This window comes from Balearica regulorum, chromosome 5 (genome assembly GCF_011004875.1).
Source record: "Balearica regulorum gibbericeps isolate bBalReg1 chromosome 5, bBalReg1.pri, whole genome shotgun sequence".
Classification (NCBI taxonomy): domain Eukaryota; kingdom Metazoa; phylum Chordata; class Aves; order Gruiformes; family Gruidae; genus Balearica; species Balearica regulorum.
In genome coordinates, this window is record NC_046188.1 from 12,727,166 (window position 1) to 12,747,005 (window position 19,840).

Genomic DNA, 19,840 nt, shown 5'->3' on the forward strand with positions numbered 1-19,840 from the left:
CAGAGAAAGCAAGTGAATACCCAAACCATTACAGCAACCCAAGCAATTAGCAAGAACTCTGAGCTCCTCTAATTTGCTAACAGTTAGTGACATGTAAGTGTCTGAAATAAGATTGTAACTCCTTATTTAAGTTTTTAATACTATCCTCCTGGGCTTAATGAGACATGAAATTGGAGCCTTATTTCACCATAAAAGCGGCTTAAGGAAGAGGAAGACCTGTGGGTCAACAGGACAAGAGCCTTGTTTAGGATACTCAAGCTTCTGAATGCATCTCAGGAGCTGTGTAAAAAGCAGGTTACTTCAAGCAAGAGCCAGTTCATTGCAAATAATTGGCATCTGATGTAATAGCAGACAATGTCAGGCTTTGTGTCTTACTGCACTGAAGACTTACATTCTGAGGTTCTTGTTACTGGCGGTTAGCTGAACCAGCTGCTGAATGAGCTGTGTGAAGGTCAACAATATGCTTGAAAACTGACTTACTACTTGTTATTCTCTGAAAAGATCACAGGTACAGTTTTTCCAGGCCCCCCCTCCCCAAATCATCAGAATAATTATATTTCCAGAAATAAGAGTAAAAAGTCTTGCGATAGATTTTATTTCATATAACATGATCCATCAAATATCACATCTACCACTAACCGTCTGAAAATCTCATCCAATTTTCCTTTGAAGAAATCTAGCCCACCAGCTTTCCGATGCACTGCCCCTTTCTTTCTAGTCCACTTAACACAAATCCATCTGACTACCTAGCCTAACCAAGTTACAAAAGTACAGGTGAATACTACTACATAGAAGACTGACAATTACTACAGTGTCATCAGTCAAAACAAATCTTTTCACTCAGTGCAGAGAACCGCAACGCCACGTTCATAGAAGCTACGAGGGTCTTCCTTGGTAGCTATTTCGAAGTCAACTGTGAAAATCAGATCAGCACGAGTGAAGTTCAGATAAACTGGTAAAGTAACCTGGGGAAAAACATGAATATAGAAGAACAGTTATGAAAGGTAGCTGAAGAGCATAAGAAATTTCTGTAACACCACACGGTATTTATGAGATGGGAATTTCATCTCAGATAACCCAATACCCAAAATATGAGAGAAAAACCAGGCCTACTAAATTCACTTAAAAGCAGACTTCTTTATAGGTATAAATTCAAGTTTGGCCTGAACAGCATTAGTATTTTTGGGTACCTCTCCTTCTTTTTATCTAATTACAAAGAAAAGACTTAGTCAACACTAGGTCTTGTTTGCTGCCAGCCCAGAATTTACGTACCAACCAGCACTCAGAACTTTAGAAAAGAACAATTTGATTTGTGGTGCCTGATAAAAGTATCCATGAAGGTTCAGGAAAAAAGATTACTAGGTAGATCTAATTATGAGAGTTCTTTTTAAAATTATTTTTATCAATACTTACAACATTTGCTTTTTTATCAGCATTTGTCTGCTTGATCCAGCGAAGCTGTGTAATGGGCAGTACAGTTGAAATAGCATTTGAAAGCGACAGCTTGTTGTTACTGCATGTAGCTCCCTGAAGCTTCAGGCCTGTAAATCGAAATACACTTTAGAGTTCCAAGAGCTCTCATACATCCAAAGATTGTCTCCCTAGACTGCTAAACAAAGAGGTTGTAGGAGATACATGATCCAATACCACTTAAATATATACTGACCTGAGTCTTGAGATTTATTAGCATTGTAAGTACTTCCTTACTAATACCAAACGAATCTTTGAACAACTTTAGAAAGTGTGCATTAACTTTTGCAATGATATAATCTTCTTCATTTGATACAGCCCATTTAACATCAGAAGCTTCTGAAAGTATTTTAGAGCAAGGACCCCTTCTTTCTGGTAAGTTTACCTGTCACTCCAAAACTGCATGCATCCAGTACTGCGTTCTGGGTAGTTGTAACATTGACCTCAAGACAGAGTTCTTCAAGGGACCAACTGTTTGCTTGGGCAACATATTGTCTTGTAGCAGTAATATATGCCTCTGGTACAAACAGGCCACCAAGGCACACGTGGATGTTCTATTTGAGAGGGAAAAAGATTTAAAAAAAGGATATCAGCTGCAGTATTAATTAATGATTATCATAAATATCACTTCAGCAATCTATTTACATTAAATTTTTCCTGCTGCTACTGGAACATTGTGTAACTGCTAAATTGCTTTTTGCTCTATGGCTACATCTTCTGTCATTCTAAAATACTAAGTTTCCCTCTAATCTGTACGAACAGTTAGCCTGCTAAGCCCCACCATTTTGAGATGAGGAGATACTCAACAGTGTATTAGAAGCACATTTCAGAGAACATCAACTGATGTCATTTTGCCTGAGGAACTATTTAGAAGTCTTGATGTGAAGACTCCATGAAGTAGTTATACAGCTCCACCTGAATTAGACATAACCTCTAGAAAAAAGTCAGCACAAGATACCTTTAGTTCTTTTGCTCCACCAGAAGCAGCTGCCTGGGAAATACTCTGCAGCTGTTTAATGCGCTCACTGAAGTCGGACACCCACTGAATAACAGTCATACCAGCTGGCACTGTGTAATGGGACCAGCTACGAGGCAAAATACCTGTGAAAAATGTGATTAAAATTAAGTTTTGTTTGCATACAAGTTGGAACTACACACTATTTTGACACTTCACTTTTTCTCCCAACAGCCATTTAAGACTTGGACCAGGACATCAGCCTCTATCTTAAAAGTCTCTTCAGTAAGTGAAAGCACTTTCAAAGATTATGAAACACATGGCCTCCAAGTCTAGTATTTATTTAAAATGCCATCGAGTTACAGAAACCCTTCAGCACCAACTTCAGTCACACACAGCTGTACACTGCAGTAACTGATCTTCAAGTTTTCATGAAGATTTGAGCTCTTTAGAAAAAACCAAAGAGGTCAAATACCTATGTTTTAGAAAATGCTTTTGTTCAGAGCAGACAGCAGATCTTCATGTATTACTAGAAGCAGCACGTCTGTGAAAATTCCACATTTATGTACAGTCTTGAAACAGAAGTTTAGAGAACTTGAATATTTTCTAGGAGATTTTATAAGAGCACTATTACTGACTTTATGGTATAAATAAAACTTTATTCTGTCACAATTCAAAGACTGAAAGAATTTAGTAAGATTTCAGCTGAGAAATTAACCTGCTGATAAAAACTGTACAAAAAAACCCTAATATTAGCTACCTCAACTTGAAATCCCAAACCAACCTAACTGGAATTTTATGCTTGGCTCAAAAGTATTGCTTGTGTCAAATAGTAAAGGCAATCCTAATTTTCCTGCAATTTTTTTCTTGAAGCTGCTTAGCATAATAGCCTCTAACTTACAGAGTGCAAGAGGTAAAGAGAGCACTGGGAGATGCCAATTGGAATTACCATACCTTTCACCAGTTCATTTATAAGTGTACGCAAATAGTTGGTTTGTTTCTTTTTCCCTTCACACACTTGAACCACATCTGCAAGGTCCTGACGAACATCCTGAAGCAGCTTAGCTCCCATTTTCACCTCTCTCTCAAAGAACCGGAATAAAGGATCCTGAATGTCAAAACATTGAAAGTAAGTTGCAGATCAAAGCTCTTGCTGGAAAACTGCTACAAAAAGCAACCCCAAAATCCTGGATGGACTGACCAGTGACATCGTGCCTACAAGCATTAAACATGAAGATGCAGTCTATGGTGCAGAAAGTGACTGTAGAAACTGTTTTACAACCAACAATCTCCTCTCCCTGGGAGAGGCAAGAAAAAAGAAGTTTCAGTTGAACAATTAATGCAGACTGCCTGCTGCAGCTCCTTCCAATCAACCCTGGATTTCTTTTATCAGCAACAAAAGGTCCTCATTTACTATCCCAGAGTAAGCCTTTAGAAGCAGTTTGTCAATCACAGGCATATTCAACTGGGGAGCTTATTCCCAAGTAGAACTTAGGACACTACTGTCTGGATCTCAAAAGTTTCCTCCAGCCCTTGCAATTTCTGTTCCCAGTTAGCAGAAGCTTCTGCCCTATCTCCCCTCACTGACCATCACTACATTTTAGCAGTAATTAATATGCACTGGCTGTAAAGGCAGTATCATAAGTAGCAGCGCACTACAAATACAACAGGAAGCACTGGTTTCTTGCTACCTGATCACAGAGGAGATTCAGAAGTGGTACCTTTGAGAGACAGTTTGCCATTGTATTTCTTCAAATAATCCCAAGAAGACATAAACCAATTTTTAAGAGCATTTCAAGAAACCCAGCGGGGCATTACGTAGCTATGGCAGTCAGAATCGGCATCGAAACAGGTTCCATTGTCCCCCAAAACAATTTAATCAATACTTGCAAATCACAATTCACTTGTTTCAATGGACCAGAACTTGTGCACTTCCTCCACCCACATTAGATAAAACTTAGTTCTTACCTTAATGTTTTCCACGGTCCGCTTCAGATGGTTTAGAGTTTGTGGGATAAGGTGAAGCCAGTTAGAAGCTGTGGTATGCAGTGTTCTCATCCACGCTGGGCGACCATCTGATGTAGAATCAGTTCTTGTCTTCTTCTCAGTTTCTGCATAAGCTAGATCATCCTCATCCTCTAGCATCTGCATTTTCAGCATTTTACTGATCATATCTATGCCTAAACCAGAAGATACACTGTTAGTCAGAGAAGCAGTGGCATCAAAATGAAAACATTCCACTACATGCACGAGAACTATGACTTTTATTTTTCTCTAGTCTAGACCTAAGATTCAGAACTGCCTAGCTATAGGTGGCTCCAGAGCTGAAAATAAACCTTTCCAGAATCAAGATGGGAGCTTGATATCTGGAAGGTTGAACGTAACTGGGGTTTTAATTCACAAGCTTCTGGTCAGTTTTTGGACTGCTTGAGTGTTTTACCTTGCAGAAGTTAAACCAACTGTGTTGAGTGAGATGGGGAAAGCTTTCAACTCTCCAGCAAGATTTGTATTTCTCTTCTTTTTAGTTAAAACAGTGGCCTGGTAGTCTATGCAAGACATTGTTAAAGTTCTGGTTTTACCTTGTGTGGTGAGAAGAACTTTCTCAGCATTATTTGGCAGGCCCAGCCATGATGGTGTTTGTGTATCTGGCAGCATCTCAACCCACTGGACAAATTCTTCACGCCTGCAAGTCAGAGTTTTACTATTCAGAATGGCAAACTAATTCTTTGCCTGACACAAATGTTTACACAGCTAAACTCCATCACAGAGCTACAGGTTAGTTTTGTGGCGTTTTTTCCTGTTGTATTTTTTGTTTGTTTTTAATTTAAAAAAGGGAAGTTGTAAATAGAAAAAGTTGTACATACAAGGAAAAAAATTCTACCTGATTCCATCTGGCATCTGAATATCTTTGTGTCCATCAACTTTGCAAGCCAGTTTGAATTCACTATCAAAACTTAAAGTAGTGAACAGACGTTCCAAGAAAGTGTTTAACAAACGTTGATCAAATTCATTATCGATGCGACCTCCATAGATAGACTGGGCCATCAGTGTCTTTAATGCAGACCAGGGGATTTTATCAGGTGAAATGTTTTGGCGGCCCTATAAGTAAAATGCAATACAATTAGCAGGAAACAATCCTTTTCACCTCTTCTTTGATTGAGGAATCAAATTCTAGAACTGAGTCAAATTGCCATCAGGTTATTTGCACCTACTCATTTAACTTACTAAATGACCAGTAATTTAAGTATTACTACCTAAGTACACAAGACTACTTGCCTTTGCTGTATCATCCAACCATGTATCTACTGTGTCACAGGCAGATCTCAAATCAGATTCTCCAAATTCGTACTTCTTGGACCAACCCAATGGAGCATAGCGCAAGCGCTCTTGAATAATGGCATGGAACCAGGCAAGGAGGAAATACAAACGAGCACGCTCATTTGGAGACTAGGAAGTGGAGAGAAAAAAATATAAATACAACTGTTAAGTGAACTAATAAAATCAAAGCCTGCTAAAAGGCTACAAAAATACCAGATTTAATGCTAGATTGCTACCAACACCAAACACATTCTACCAACAGAAGTAGCAACTACTACTTTACTTCCGCGAGAACAAAACATTCTACATGGATCTTAGAAGATTCTGACATTTTCTTTCACCTAGCCTTACCTTGCACATTCTAGAAACTGGAATGCTACTGAAAGTCCTCAGCATATTTGCCTTTACGCCAGGAGGAGGTTCAAACACGAAGATTCGGCCGGCACGTAACAAATTCACTGGCACCTAGAAAAGATCAATGAACTTGAATCCAACTACTTTAGTCTTCACTAAATTAAATCTAACAGCACAGTTTGCATTAGCTTCAAAACCTCATTGTGAGCACACACAGTGAATTCCTGCCTTTCTTTTGGAAGGCAGGGAAAGCAGCAGAAGGAAGGTATGAAGCTTTTAGCTACAATTAAGTTATCAGAAACCAAGGCTAGTAACTACCCTGACAAGCACATATTCTCCTTTTTCTTTAATGCAGAGAGGCAGTCATGATAAAACCTTCCCCTGAGTAGCACTCTTGACTCTGCAAGCCAGTTACTCTACCAGAGGATCAAATTTCAAATCAATGTTACCTTTGGATTAATCTCCATGGTAAGGAAGAGTCTGAAGCAAGCGTGGGGTTGTAGGGAATGTAGCTTCTTTTCCAGTTGCATGAGCCAGCCAGGAGCTAGGTGAACGTTCTTCAGCATTACCCATCTGTGAAGTTTTGAAGCAGAACAAGTGCTTTTTAGTGTACAGCTTATGGATCCTGGCTATAATCATCACAAAGAGTAACAGAATATGAATATTAGTGCTACAGGTTTTCCTCCCTCTTTTAAACCTGTCTCCTACATAGAATCAGTTACTGTGTACTGTAAATGGGCTAACTTTTCAGTTTTGCAGATACTTCTCTTGAAATATTTAAATCAAATAGAAGTTGTGAACAGCTGTGCTTAAGTTATTACAAATTCCAGTTCAAAAGACAGTTCCCTCCTTTTTTATTGCTCGCAGTTTTATCAATTTAGCCAAGAGATTACTTCCCCCTTTCCTCCCATTTATGTTTCTACTAGGCAGTATTCTAGCTAAAAAGGAGACAGAACTTACCTTCCAGATTTCACTGCTGTGTTTATTGCTTTATCTGCTTGGTTAAACCCTTCAGCAGAACCTAAAAGACAGAAAAGTTGCTAAAGCTTCTACTGCTAACAATTTAATTTATGCTTAGATGATGAAATAAAGTATGTTCTTACCAATAGCAATAGAAGTAATCTGCGTATTCTGCTCAGCTGCAAGGTCTTCAACATGACCACTGGCATCATAACCAGGCACTGAACACATCAGCACAGGGGTATTAGGTTTCACCTGTTGTACAAGAAGTTTAAATGAATACGAATCAGTCACTATGTGAACACAAAAATGCAGTATGTTCAGTCTTTCTTCCCTCTGGCCAGCCAAAGACATTATGCTACTCTTAGTTTTACATTAAGAAATAGGAAAACAATCTACTCATCCTTCTCCCCATGGCATGAGTGGAAGAAATGTTCCAGTGCATAGCTTTACTCACTATGGAACTCATGCAAAGTGGCACTAAGCGTTACCTCAGGATTTTAGACTTTCAAAAACAAGTGGCTTACCTCTGTATCTACAATGTGTGTCAGATCTAAAGGCTGCTCCATAATGGACATGAAAGACTCTCCAAGATTTGTTGAAACAAAGGTATGTGCCATTGCCAACAAACGATCTGGACGGAAAGCCTGGATCAGAAGCAAGCGATGAATGGCCTGTCCAATAGGAGCTGAAAAGTGGAGACAGGATTAGATGGACATGTAAGAAAACCATCCTCAACACCCTCCTCTCTTCAATTGTCCGTTCAATTTTTCCCATCTTGTTCTGAAGACTAGATATTTAGAGAGTTAATTATCCCTTTGAAAGATCATAGTAATGGAATGCTTATGTTCTGTCTTCACTTTGACAGTCAAAAGAAACGTAACTATCTTCAGTTGGTTTGTCTTCTGCGACATTTTAATCACCTGCTCAATTGCTCGTGTTGTGAGCCTTTTAAAAGCCTACCTTGACAGGATGCTTTTGGATTCTACTGTGCCACTACTGGTTTACAAAATCTACAGTCCAGAAGTATTGCCATGAAGTGATTTTAACTTCCAGGGACAACAGATCACATCTTCTCATTCATTCAATAATCTGCCATTCTGCTAGACTTTGAAGTATTATATACTTGCCTAGCATGGACAGGATAGATAACCTAGAGTTGCTTCAGTTAATGATCAAGCAGCTTTACGATAGCTAGTCAATACAAGCTTAGAAACCTTAATTTAAAAAAGCACCTATAGGTATGAGCCCTCAATGATCAGATGGCCAACGCTTCCTAACGTTACCTTTCAGATAAAGGAGGAACTGAAGAGTAACGGTCATCCTTAAGTTCTAACTCTTAACAAATTAGCACTAACAACTAATGCAGCAATAATTAAGACTTCATGCTTAGACACAACTACAGGAGGAAACATTCTAGTAGACCAGCCCTGTCCTCAGCAAATATCTATGTCTTGGAGCTTTTGAGTACTGAGCTGCCTCCAGATTTGCAATGACTAAGGTTAATCCAAACTATTATGCAATCTAATGAGACTGTAGGAATACATTTCATTCTCAGAGGAAGACCAGATCACAGGTTAAGGTGCAGGAACCAAGTGTAGTACCTATTGCTTACAAAAGTTTAAAAAACAAAACAAAATACAACACACACCAGAAAACCACACAAAACCCAAAACTCAACCAAAACCAGACTTGAGGTTCTTCCACAATCCCAGCTTTATGCTTTTCCCAGGAATTAAGGTCCAAATTAAAGTTCTACTTTAGAATTGCTTTAAAATCATAGTAATTCTACTTAAAGTCAGTACAGTAGGATTGGTGGGGACAATGGCGCAACTTAACTTACTTGCAGGTTTTTCTTCAGACCAAAGGTATGGTACAGTCTGCTCTGGAGAACTGCTATCCAGCCAGATACAGAATTGCTGTATTGAAAGAAAATGAAAAAAAAGCCCTGGAAATGGAGTTTCATGGCATCAAAAATCTGTTGCAAGGTGCAGGTCCGGTTCATGGTGCAACAGAGATGTTCAATCTCAGCCTTAAAATCTAGAATTTAGTGTACTGCAGAAGTGTTCAGCTACATACCAACTTTCAATAAGAAACAAAGATTGCAAGGGCAGGGTTAAACTTGGTACAGTCCAACCTCTGCTAGCTTTGGATTTGCAAACAGATCTTTAAAAATTCTAAGTAGCTGCTACATGTCATTTTTCTTCAATGAATTTCTCCAAGTCCTGGTATTTTTATTTTTTTTTTCCAAACACTTTACCAGGTAGTTTAGTACAGAAACAAACCCTAGCCAACACTTACCTCATCAGCTTGAACTTTTGAAACAAGATCCTTAAATGCAGGAAGGCAGCTCAACCTCATCATCGCTTCTGTTTGTTCTACAGTCAAACCACTGATTTTTGGGAGAGATGCAGTGTTCAGTACAATCTCCTTCCCTCTCAAGAAATGCTGGAATTCTGCATCATATGTAGGCTCCCTAATGTTAAAGGAAAAGAAGACTTCAACTAGGTGCCTTCAAGACATCCCTCCCTTTTTCAACTAAAGTGAAGCGAGAAAACACGTTTACCCAATAGTGCCTTTCAGTTTGATCCGGGCCAGCAACATAGCAAATGTTATATGATCTTGATGCAGCATGCCACGTGCCACTCTATTGAAAGCCACCTACCAACAAAACAGTGAAGTTAGTAGCATAACAATCCTTGAACTCTGACCTTTCAAAAATTATTAAAGAATTATATTTAATAATTAAAAAACTGAACCTGAAAGAGATCCTTTGTGATGATTGAGAGACGCTGAGTATGGTCTGTAATTCCCTTCAGATTTGGGTTCTCATATAAGACGTTGTGATAGATGTCCAAGAAGAACTGGAGAGAGTACTGGTACAGGAAATGTATCTGAAAGACAAAAGAGTTTGGTTTTTTTCTCCCTAGAGTTCTGCTGCTTGGTAGTCAATGGCTTATGCCTACCAAGCTGCAACACAGCAGCCAGGGCTGGAATTTGGCAGCACCTGTTTAGCTTTGAACAGTAAATACATGAAGATTCTGGTAGGAAGAACTCATCCTACCTGTTTCAGTGACTCCATAGTAAAGTAGATACTACTGCATGCTGTAGAAAGAGGCAAGTACTGCTGAGAAACAGTCTCCACTTCTTGCATGACAATATCAGTCTCTTCTACTTTTCTGGTGACCTCTGCTGCTTCCTTCTTCAGGTTCTCAAGAGTAGTAATGATGGTGTCATCATCCAGGATACGTCCCTTCACTTCATTAAGAGCTTGTAGTAGGGATTTTTCTAACTGACGCAAGCGCAGCTGAAATTCACCTTAATTAGAAGAAAAAATTAGGTTACATACTGTATAGATGTGTTAGTTTTTAAGAATTACATGAATTGTGTATACTTTGCCATGGACATCCTGAAAAAGCAAGGGTATCTGCTATAAAGATATTACACTACGTATTTCTACAGCTACAATAAAACCACCGTATTCTTTTAGAATAGGAGGAAGTTCCTTTAATTTTGGTAAGCATACCCTGAAGCTTGAGGAGGTCAGAGCGTTTTTCATCAACATCTGGTCTTTCAGCTTTCAGGACTTCATTCAGACACTGGCTCTGTAAGCTGCTGCGAGTTACTGTGAAGTTCACAAATGTAACACGAGAGCAGAGGTCCGGTGGGAATTCAACCTATCACAGGAAACACGAAATGACATACCATTTCTACCATACCTCTGACATACCATTTCTACAAACAGGAGAGCCTTTTGTTTTACTTACTGTTGGATCTCTGGTGGAGAGGAAGATAACAAAGGATGGTGACAAATCAATATCTTGGTCTCCCAGAGTAATCAGAACTCTGCCTCCAGTTCTCCGGACTTCACGATTTAGAACGGGATTCAGAACTGGATCATAACTCTCCACATCCTATAAGCAGACGTGTTAAAAGATTCTGTTTCTTGCAAATCTCAAGCTAAAAATCCTGATCCAACTCGGGATTAAAGCTCTGGTAGCAATCAATTTGCAGTTGGGCTTGAATACAGATCACATTCAGAAGATATTTCCACTTTAAAGTTGTAACTGAGCTTCACAAGCACAGAGTTTAGGCTATTACCATAAAAAAATCTCAGTAGGGGAGTATTATTATTGCATTAATTATAATGCATAATAAGCCCTATTCTAAGCACCACAAGCAACAGTTACTGATCTGTGAGCTAATTCTTTGTTTTCCAATTTCCATAATAAGAAACAAAAAATAAATCCATCTCAAGTCGTAGTCACCTATTCCCACAGTTGCCTATTTCTTTGTATTACTGAAACTTCTTCCTCCTACACAGAACAGATTTAATTCTAGATAATGAGCCATATTAGGTGCTATTATCTGTGACTAGAGATAGCATATGGGAACAAAGGAACAGACAGACAGGTCGCAAGTAATTTTATAGAATGGAAGTAAAGAAAGATCATTTGAAAATAACAGCATTTGATCTTGAAATGGTGGAAAAAGAAAATACCTTCTTTTGACTGTATATCTCACTAATCATATTTTTCTCAGGACTAACACCTCACATATCACTCAGTACTAGTTTACTTGTTAAATTACAGTTTGAAAATAAAGTTATTTGCGTTTTACTAACAGAACAATTGCAAACTTTTCTAGTACATAGGGCAGAATTCAAGAATTTTAAATAGTCTCTACAAAATCATGCAACTAACCTGGACCAGAAGTGGGTTACCAAATCTCAAGGCACTTTCCAAGTTCTTCCTGAAAGCGTCATCCAAGAAACTAGTACGAGTTATCTTACGGTCTTTATATTCATTCATGATAAACTCTGTAGCTTGCCCAGAGGGATCGATGATCAATGGATACCTAAGTTAGTAATAAAACACTCTCATTATTTGGGTTTTGACTGAATACAGCCTCTAAGCAGTTTTATGGATTGAGGTTGCATTATTAGTCTCAAGTCTAGACACTTATATATTGAAGGAACAAGTTGGCCAGGTTCAATGACTTAGTTCAGCATTTTGAAAGGTAAGTCTGCATTTGGACAACAACACAGCTTCAGTTCAAGCCAACTTATTTTAACAGCTAAGCATAACAAAAAAGGCAAGCAAAGATGAATGAGAGTTTTTATGTTTATACATGGTTGAGAAGCTTTTACAGACCTCAGAAGCCCTCTCAACAGTGAAACATAGTAACTCTTTCAAAGCACTAGTTCTTTGATAGGTACAAGACCCTGCCCACTGTGAGAATGTTGCTTTAGAATTTTACATCTTAGAATGAAATACCTATTAAACCGCTTGAGCATAATGGCATTCTCAGTGCACAGGTCGTCTGCAGGTAGAGAACTTGCTTGCCAGCGAAGCCGCTCATCTGCATTGGAAAGGTACTCTGTCCTTGCAATGTCTGTACGGAACTGCAAGAAGTACACACAGTATTTGACTAGAGATTCTCCAACTAGCCGGTGAAGACATTTTGAGTAAATGCAGCTCTGCAAGGCATTCCCCTCCAATAGCTCTGTTATTTACTTAGCAATCTTAAAACTGCTTTAACTATTGCAGTAAATTGATTTATGGTTAACTTATCATGACTGTGTGTTTACCTGGATATTTGCTTGCTGCAAATGGTGAGACCATGTAGTGAACAGATTCTGACGCATCTGCTGATCAAAGTAGCCAGCATAGGCAATAAAAGCTCCTGAAAGTAAGCAGTCTCCTGCAATAGTGGACATCTGGTTCTTGAAAGTTTCACTTGTCTTCTCCCACCTTTCACGTTCGGCAGAAAGACTCTTCAGAAGAGCTGTGCTACGGTTTACCTAGAAATCAGTGTTGAAGTAGTCTCTTCAGGTTATGAATTGTCATAGTATTAAATGTCTCTGGGGACACTTACATTGACTCAAGGCCCAAGTTACATTTAAAACCTCAGAATGAAATTAAATTTGTGTTTCTTCACTTCAGAAGTTTATTATGTTGGTATTCAACTGTTATTTGGAAGAATTTAAAAGTGTAAGTACTGGCATAGTGACATACTAATAATTAGATCAAGTACACTGAGAAATGCTTCCCTCCTGCCACCAGGAACGTCCAGTTAAGACATTACAATTACACTACATCCATGCCTGTTTTCAAAGGCTTCCAACTTATTTTTAGCCTTATGTGAACTGTCTAATGTCATTAATCAACTGGTGACATGAGCTGGTATTTCTAACTCCCACCAGGTTTCAGTAGCTTAAGAAGTTTGTGAGATCCAGGGATGAAACAGACAGCTCAGATGCACTGCACAGGAGAAGTAACCAAGTCTCCTCACAAGTTTGAAAAATCATTCAATTTCTGACTGTCAAAGAATGAAAAAATACTGATATATAAAAGTCTTACTTTTGCTTCTACAGCAGCCAAGTCTGCCTTAATAGCTTGAGCTTCTGAAATCAGTACTGCATATTCTTCTTTGTAACGGGCAATACTGGCCTCAAGATCACGAATCATCTGCTCTACTTCATTTGCTTTCTGCTGGTTGTCTTTGGCATCATCCTCCAGCTTCTGCAGTTCATTGCGTAAAGGTTCCACTCTTTTCAACATATCAGCATAGTTCAGCTGTAAACAGTAAACAGGCGCTTTATACTTTCTAAAGTGACATGTGTTAACAATAACCACAGCATTCAGCTACATACTTTATCAATTGCCTCTTTCCAACCTTAGGTACTTGCGACCTGTATAAAAATTTATAGCTACTTAACAGAAACTTATGACTCTTTATCAGTCCCCATGACTCTAGTTTAAACCAAGGCCAAACACAAAAGTAACTACTTTTTGCAAGATGCTTTTACTGCTCTGTAGACTTACAAGAAGTTATCTGAAAGGCTGAGACCACACTAAGTAGCATACAGCACCGCTTTGTATAAATACCTGATCTGGTGTCCATGCCAGTACGGAGCTAATCTGCCTGCCTTAGTAAAGAATTTAGTACAGCCAAGGCACAGAACAATCAGGATAGGACCTATTGGCAAGATTTGAGCCAAACAGTGTCTCTACACATCGTGTCATAGCAGGCACAGTTTTAACAAGTCAAGCATACTGCTGTATTGAACACCAACAGGCAAGTGAAATCATCCTTGGATGTCAGTCTGGGGGCATCTTCCCAAAAGCCTGTCCCTTCAGGAAACCAGTCAAGTATTTAAAAGTCTGCCTACAAGACAGCCCCAGTCTGAAGCAAGACAGAGACTGCCTAAGTTTCGTTAAAAGGACTGCATTGTGTTTTCCAGCTGAGAATTGTACTGTCCTGTAGAATGACCATACAGAAAGGATCAGCTATTTTTTACCCGAAGTTTCTTGGTGCAAAAGCTATTTTTCTGCTAGTTTTCTGGCACAGTACTACAGGGCCCAAAATAATTTGTCTGAACCTTCTACTGATTTCTTTGAAGCAAAATGGCTTGTAATATTTAGTTGATCAGAGCCAAATTCAGAGCCTTTAGACACTGTTCTGTGCCTCCAGGTTCACTCTTTTCTCCTTTCATTTGCTTCCCTACAGTACTGACTTTACCTGCGCAATTGCCCATTTCACCATAGGTCCACAGGCCAATGATGCTCTGTTTACAATTTCATAATTGTAACTTGGATTTGACAGGTAGTTTTTCTTCATCTTCTCCCGAATGGCATCACTGCAAGGGAAAAGATTTCACAGACAGGAGTACGCTGTATGTCAGCACACAGGCGTTCAAGTATCTTTTTATCTGTCCTGCCTTCCACAGCTGACGTACATTTCCTAGCAGTTTAGCTGACTGGTATCTGAGATGTTTTAATTAGTTCGAGATGCTGTTTCAGAAATTACAGCTTATAGGTGATAAAAGGCATTTAACAATATTTTAGGATTAGTCACTCACAAATTGTTTAACTCTGCTCAGAAAAATTTGGGGTTGGAAGGGAATTCAGGAAGTCTCTAGTTTGACCTCCTGCTTAGGTTCAGAGCCAGCTAAGTCAGCCTGGATAAAGCCCTCAGCAACCTGGTCTGTTATTGCTGCATAACTACTTTCAACTAATAACGTGGCTTTGGACAGCAACACGCTGCTTTACAACTATGCCTAAAAGTTACTCAACAGCAGCTGTTATGTCCCAGTTTGCATGATACATCCTTGCTTCCGTAGTCTGTTTTCTATACCACCTACTCATTCATTACATGCAGGAGTAAATTAGTCTCAGAAGTAGTCAAGTGCTACTAAAGCAATTACACACAGAAAAGTCCAATTCAGACCCTCCGTATCTTTGTGAATAGTTTATTCACATTAATATTCACACTTGCACTTTACCTGATTTCCTCAGCAGAGAAGTTAACAATGGTTGGAATGAAGTTCTCCCTCATGATGATGGAACGTATTTGTTTCCAGTCAGTTGTGCTTTCACCCAGTAGCAGGCAGATGGACTCCAGTGCTAGTTTGACTGCTGCAGGGGGATTAGCCATAGAACGGACCTCTACCAGATGCTGTTTCTTTATTGACTTCACAGCTAACCAGTGCCAGAAAGACGATGAATGTTGATTGGGAAGAAAACAAACAGTTAGCAAAGTCCATTAGAGTACCTTGGATTAGTAAAATTGCTTTAAGAGTCTCAAAAGGAATTTGAGATTATTAGAGAAGCAGATACTAGTGGATAACATTCAAACTACTGTATCACAAGATAAACTTTTGTGAATATCAACTTGCCAAATGGCCACAGGCAACTTATTCTACTGCCTAAAAAAGATTCACATAAAGCTTTATTATAAGCAAAGATTCTATTCAGTTTAGCGGACACCTTGATTGTACGCTGTCTATGCAGTAATAAGGCATCACTGGTATTTCTGATTATGAGGATTCTTTATCAATATATAGACTGACTGACTGAATAAATAAATAGAGCTGGTGTGCCAGAAACAAAGTCACAAGTCATAAAAGGAGTATCAATTACCAGATCAGTACTACAAACAGCACAAAATCAGAGCTCAAAAATTAGGAATTTCTTCAACACACTTCAGCTACATGTTAAGAGCCTACACTTTTGTTAGGCAGGACCAACTCAGACCACACCAAAACGCATTCCCATTCGCTTCAGTTTTAGATCCAATCCCATAGCGTGATCCCTTCAGGTGCTAACATACCATTCTGAGCTTCAATGACAGCAGGCTCCACCTTGTCAAGATCTTCTTTCACACTCATCTGCTTGTCTGCAATGACCTCCTGCTGCTTGTGCAGCTGCTCCTGAATCTCCTGGCTCATGACCTAGGAGGAAGTGTCACAGACAAAACACTGCTTTCAGAAGTTGAATTTCTTCCAGTACTTGCTCCACAGTCTCTGTTTGGGAAATAAAAATATTGACTGTGCACAGACATTTAACAAAGATCCTTACCTTTTTCTTCTCAGCTTCCTGCTGATCTTTCACCATCTTTTTCAATTTGTCATTGGCTGCTGCATTCTTCACCTCCAGTTCCTGACTCTTTATTCTTAGGTCACGCCGCAATTCTTCCACCTGAGGCAGGTTGTAAGATGGAAGAAATCAGATTAAGCATGGGGATTTATTTAATCACTCCAGTCTTATAAAGGGCAGGTTTTTTTAAGATACATACCTGATCAACTGTTTCCTTGATTTTTCTAAGGCCAACGTTCAAATGCATTTGCTGTTCCTCCAATTCACTTCGTTTCTCATTGAACAAGTTTGCATAATGGTTGATGAAGTCTAAATAGTGGCGTGGTGTGATTGCCATGGTTCTGCCTCCCCGTTTTGCCAGACGAGCATTAGCCTTTAGGGAGGAAAGAATTGCAGATTACACATGGGTTTTAAACCTATGCAAAAATGTCAGACACCATACTTTTTAGGGAACCAGTGCATGATGCTGCGGCCTAGAGATCAACACAAGTTAAGCAATGTAATAAAAACATACCTGATGGAGAGTCTGATGAACAAACACACAACTGTTAACAATAGCTTCCCTGTGCGTTGGTGGTTGTGGTAGCTTATCATACACAACTGGCATGTAATCGGGCACAACGTAATTTGGTTTCTCAAGATCCATTTTGCTTGTGAACTCTTTGCCAACTTGGTACAGTGCCTCAGTAGACCAGTCTCCGAACCAGTTCAGGACACACCTAAAATACAAAGCATTTGTGAAGACTTCCCAAAAAGTTCTGTTTCAACAGTATTCATAATGCATATTGGAATATACAGCAAGTACCTGTTGAAGAGCGCAGGAGAGGTAGCTGCCCTGTCCTTCAGGCCCTCAGAAGATGGGTTCATAGTGAACACAACATGGAGATTGCGAATAACTTGGCTGGTGAACCATTTGTAGAGTTCTTCATGTGAATCTAACATTAAACCTTCTTTCTGTGCTCCTTCTTTACACTGAGTCATGAGGGTGGCATATTCATCTCCTTCAAACAGACCAGGAACCTAATTAAAAAGATTTTTGTTGTAGCTTAAGAGTTGTAGAAAGGTACTTAAAGTATTTACTTAAAATTGTCTTACCTCTCCATTGGCAAGGAGAGTGTTCATTCTCTCCAGGAATCCAGAATCCAATACATTTGACTCATCCATTATAAAAGCTATTTTTTCATTTTTACAGCCAGAACGTCTCAATACTGTCCTAAGGTCTTCATCAAAATCTTCACCTGTATATTTTCTGTGAACCTAGTAAGATTTAACATTGATTATTAACATTGGTTATTAACAATTTGGTTTATCTTGTAAGGGCATTTTTTTTAGTGGTCAGTATTTAAGAAGTGTGAGTTTTCACTAACAGTTTTTGTTAAGCGAAACTAGCATGCCAACCTTAATTTGGTAGACGCTCAAACCATTCATCCAGGCAACAAATCTTGAGAGAGTTGTTTTCCCTGCTCCACTGACTCCAATAAGCAGCAGGTGACCCTGTGGCTGACGGAAGATTCTGTAAAAGCACATAAGCAAGGATGTTTTCATCAAGTGTTACCAACTTACTGAAGCTTTTCCTTCAGTATCTAACTTCAAGTTAGGACCAAAACTGACACATCTTTCCAGCTAGAATCCTGCTACCTGGAGGCCAGAAGTAGATAATTTATGGGCAACAACGGGATCATGCTCCATTCTTTCTTAGTCTGTACTCCAGCTACTCTATTTTAGAACACATTTCTAGATACTATTTATATGAGCAGGAACTTTAGTCTCCACTTACCGGTCAATTCTTAACACATGATCCAAGACTTCATTGAACAGAACAAGTGGTACATCAAGTTCTTCTTCATAAAAGACTTTAAGCCTAGCTTTCACATAGTCTCTTAATTCTTCTTGATCCACTGGAATATAATCCTAAAAGAATCAGCCAATACAGTATGGAATTTAAGATTAAGGGAATTTTGCTTAGGGATCAATTTATGAGTAGATGAAAGCAGAACTATTAGAATAATTAATACAGCAATCCCATACAACAGCTTAAGAATGCTCTACTCATTTAACTTGCCCAGGAACACGTCCACAGCTTAAGAGTGCCACGGACAGAAGCATAAGGTTTAAACACCATTATCTACTGAAACTATCTAGGCTGAGCCTGTGCTGCCAGTCACCAAAGAGACTGGGAAGCAGCTTGACAGACCTACTCCCTCCTTCACTTCCCAAATTTGTTTTAAACAGCCTTTCCTAGGCATTTGCTATTGGTCACAGAGATGGGTAGCAGGCTAGATGGACTTTTGCCTTGACCTAGTGGGATTTCTACAGATTGCCCAGCTGGATCACTTCAGACTGCAAGAAACACTCCACCATAAAATTTACAATATTAGCATTGTTCAAGGGTCACTGCCTTATCCAAGGGATTCCATAAGCAATAACTCAGCAACTTTCTGGGAGTGTTATCCTGTTCTTGAGAAATATTACTTAATATTGCCTCCATCTACTGTGGATCTTAAAATAGTATCCGTGGCATGATAGCTATTAACTTTGTGGTAGAATGCACTTCAGATAATCATAATAAGACCTTCTTAGAGATCAGTTTAACAAAATGATGGGCATCAACTATCATGTTAATATAGTTGTAAGAGCAGCATCGCTCAGTTGCTCCCAAACTATTTAATTTATTTTTACCTTTGACAGCCAGTTGCTGTATAAGATAGGTCTGCTCATAGCTTTTTCTTTGTCAATATTGGGGAAGTGCTTCAGAGCAACCATATCAATGTTCTCATCAGTCCAGCGTCTCTCCTCATCTTCTACAAGTCTGGATAAAGAAAAAAGTCAGTGACTACAAACCCTCTCTAATGGGAGGATATAGTCACATCACAGGGCAGTGCTACCACTAAAATATGTTTCTGCTTTGCATAGATACAACTCCCAATAGCGTCAAGTTAAAGCGAAGAGAAATATTCTCATTTATATTCCAGCTATTTAACACGATGCACACTTCAGTTTGGTCTTCTCATAAAGTTGGCAAGGAGTGGGGAAAATTAATTTTGCATCCTTATTTTTTTTGGTTGTCCACCCCACCCCAATCTCATCTTTATTTTACCTGTCTTGGAAGAGACGTAGGGCTTCATGGGCCCAAATCCTGATAAGGCCTTCCACTGGTAAGGCTTCTAGTGGTCTTAATGCTTCGAATATACCTCTCACCCATCGAGTCATTTCACGAGGTGAATAGATGTAGTGTGGCTGTGTATCTTGAGTGAATCTCTCCTAAAAATATAATTAATTACTTCATCCCAAAGTTGTGCTGCATTTTTACAGGTCTTGTGTTGCACAATATTACTTTGCTAGTGTCGTTCAGTGGCTTTCACCAAAACTCAAGTAATTAGTTATATGAAAGGCAAACAATGCG

At 39.1% G+C, this 19,840-nt stretch overlaps 1 protein-coding gene across 2 annotated transcripts in view; it reads right to left on the minus strand.

The window, feature by feature from the left end:
• Window positions 1-566: 566 nt before the first annotated feature.
• DYNC1H1 (dynein cytoplasmic 1 heavy chain 1) overlaps window positions 567-19,840 on the minus strand; it is a 44,929-nt gene continuing 25,655 nt past the window's right edge. The window contains exons 42-78 of one of the 2 annotated variants that reach the window (XM_075753537.1): window positions 19,535-19,698; window positions 19,117-19,246; window positions 18,215-18,348; window positions 17,836-17,950; window positions 17,533-17,694; window positions 17,243-17,457; window positions 16,952-17,156; window positions 16,637-16,810; window positions 16,420-16,539; window positions 16,172-16,292; window positions 15,345-15,540; window positions 14,582-14,699; window positions 13,420-13,635; window positions 12,648-12,860; window positions 12,334-12,461; window positions 11,761-11,914; window positions 10,825-10,971; window positions 10,584-10,734; window positions 10,122-10,375; window positions 9,817-9,951; window positions 9,624-9,718; window positions 9,359-9,533; window positions 8,901-8,976; window positions 7,585-7,745; window positions 7,201-7,312; window positions 7,058-7,118; window positions 6,547-6,670; window positions 6,095-6,208; window positions 5,702-5,872; window positions 5,307-5,524; window positions 5,005-5,108; window positions 4,394-4,605; window positions 3,380-3,533; window positions 2,429-2,571; window positions 1,856-2,024; window positions 1,414-1,541; window positions 567-965 (exon numbers count right to left, since the gene is read on the minus strand). In XM_075753537.1, coding sequence (XP_075609652.1) covers window positions 837-965; window positions 1,414-1,541; window positions 1,856-2,024; window positions 2,429-2,571; window positions 3,380-3,533; window positions 4,394-4,605; window positions 5,005-5,108; window positions 5,307-5,524; window positions 5,702-5,872; window positions 6,095-6,208; window positions 6,547-6,670; window positions 7,058-7,118; window positions 7,201-7,312; window positions 7,585-7,745; window positions 8,901-8,976; window positions 9,359-9,533; window positions 9,624-9,718; window positions 9,817-9,951; window positions 10,122-10,375; window positions 10,584-10,734; window positions 10,825-10,971; window positions 11,761-11,914; window positions 12,334-12,461; window positions 12,648-12,860; window positions 13,420-13,635; window positions 14,582-14,699; window positions 15,345-15,540; window positions 16,172-16,292; window positions 16,420-16,539; window positions 16,637-16,810; window positions 16,952-17,156; window positions 17,243-17,457; window positions 17,533-17,694; window positions 17,836-17,950; window positions 18,215-18,348; window positions 19,117-19,246; window positions 19,535-19,698 — 5,598 coding nt within the window. In that variant the 3' untranslated portion in view covers window positions 567-836. Of the gene's footprint in view, window positions 966-1,413; window positions 1,542-1,855; window positions 2,025-2,428; window positions 2,572-2,841; window positions 2,970-3,379; window positions 3,534-4,393; window positions 4,606-5,004; window positions 5,109-5,306; window positions 5,525-5,701; window positions 5,873-6,094; window positions 6,209-6,546; window positions 6,671-7,057; window positions 7,119-7,200; window positions 7,313-7,584; window positions 7,746-8,900; window positions 8,977-9,358; window positions 9,534-9,623; window positions 9,719-9,816; window positions 9,952-10,121; window positions 10,376-10,583; window positions 10,735-10,824; window positions 10,972-11,760; window positions 11,915-12,333; window positions 12,462-12,647; window positions 12,861-13,419; window positions 13,636-14,581; window positions 14,700-15,344; window positions 15,541-16,171; window positions 16,293-16,419; window positions 16,540-16,636; window positions 16,811-16,951; window positions 17,157-17,242; window positions 17,458-17,532; window positions 17,695-17,835; window positions 17,951-18,214; window positions 18,349-19,116; window positions 19,247-19,534; window positions 19,699-19,840 lie in introns of those variants that run through there. The other variant, XM_075753538.1, reaches the window with a different exon arrangement.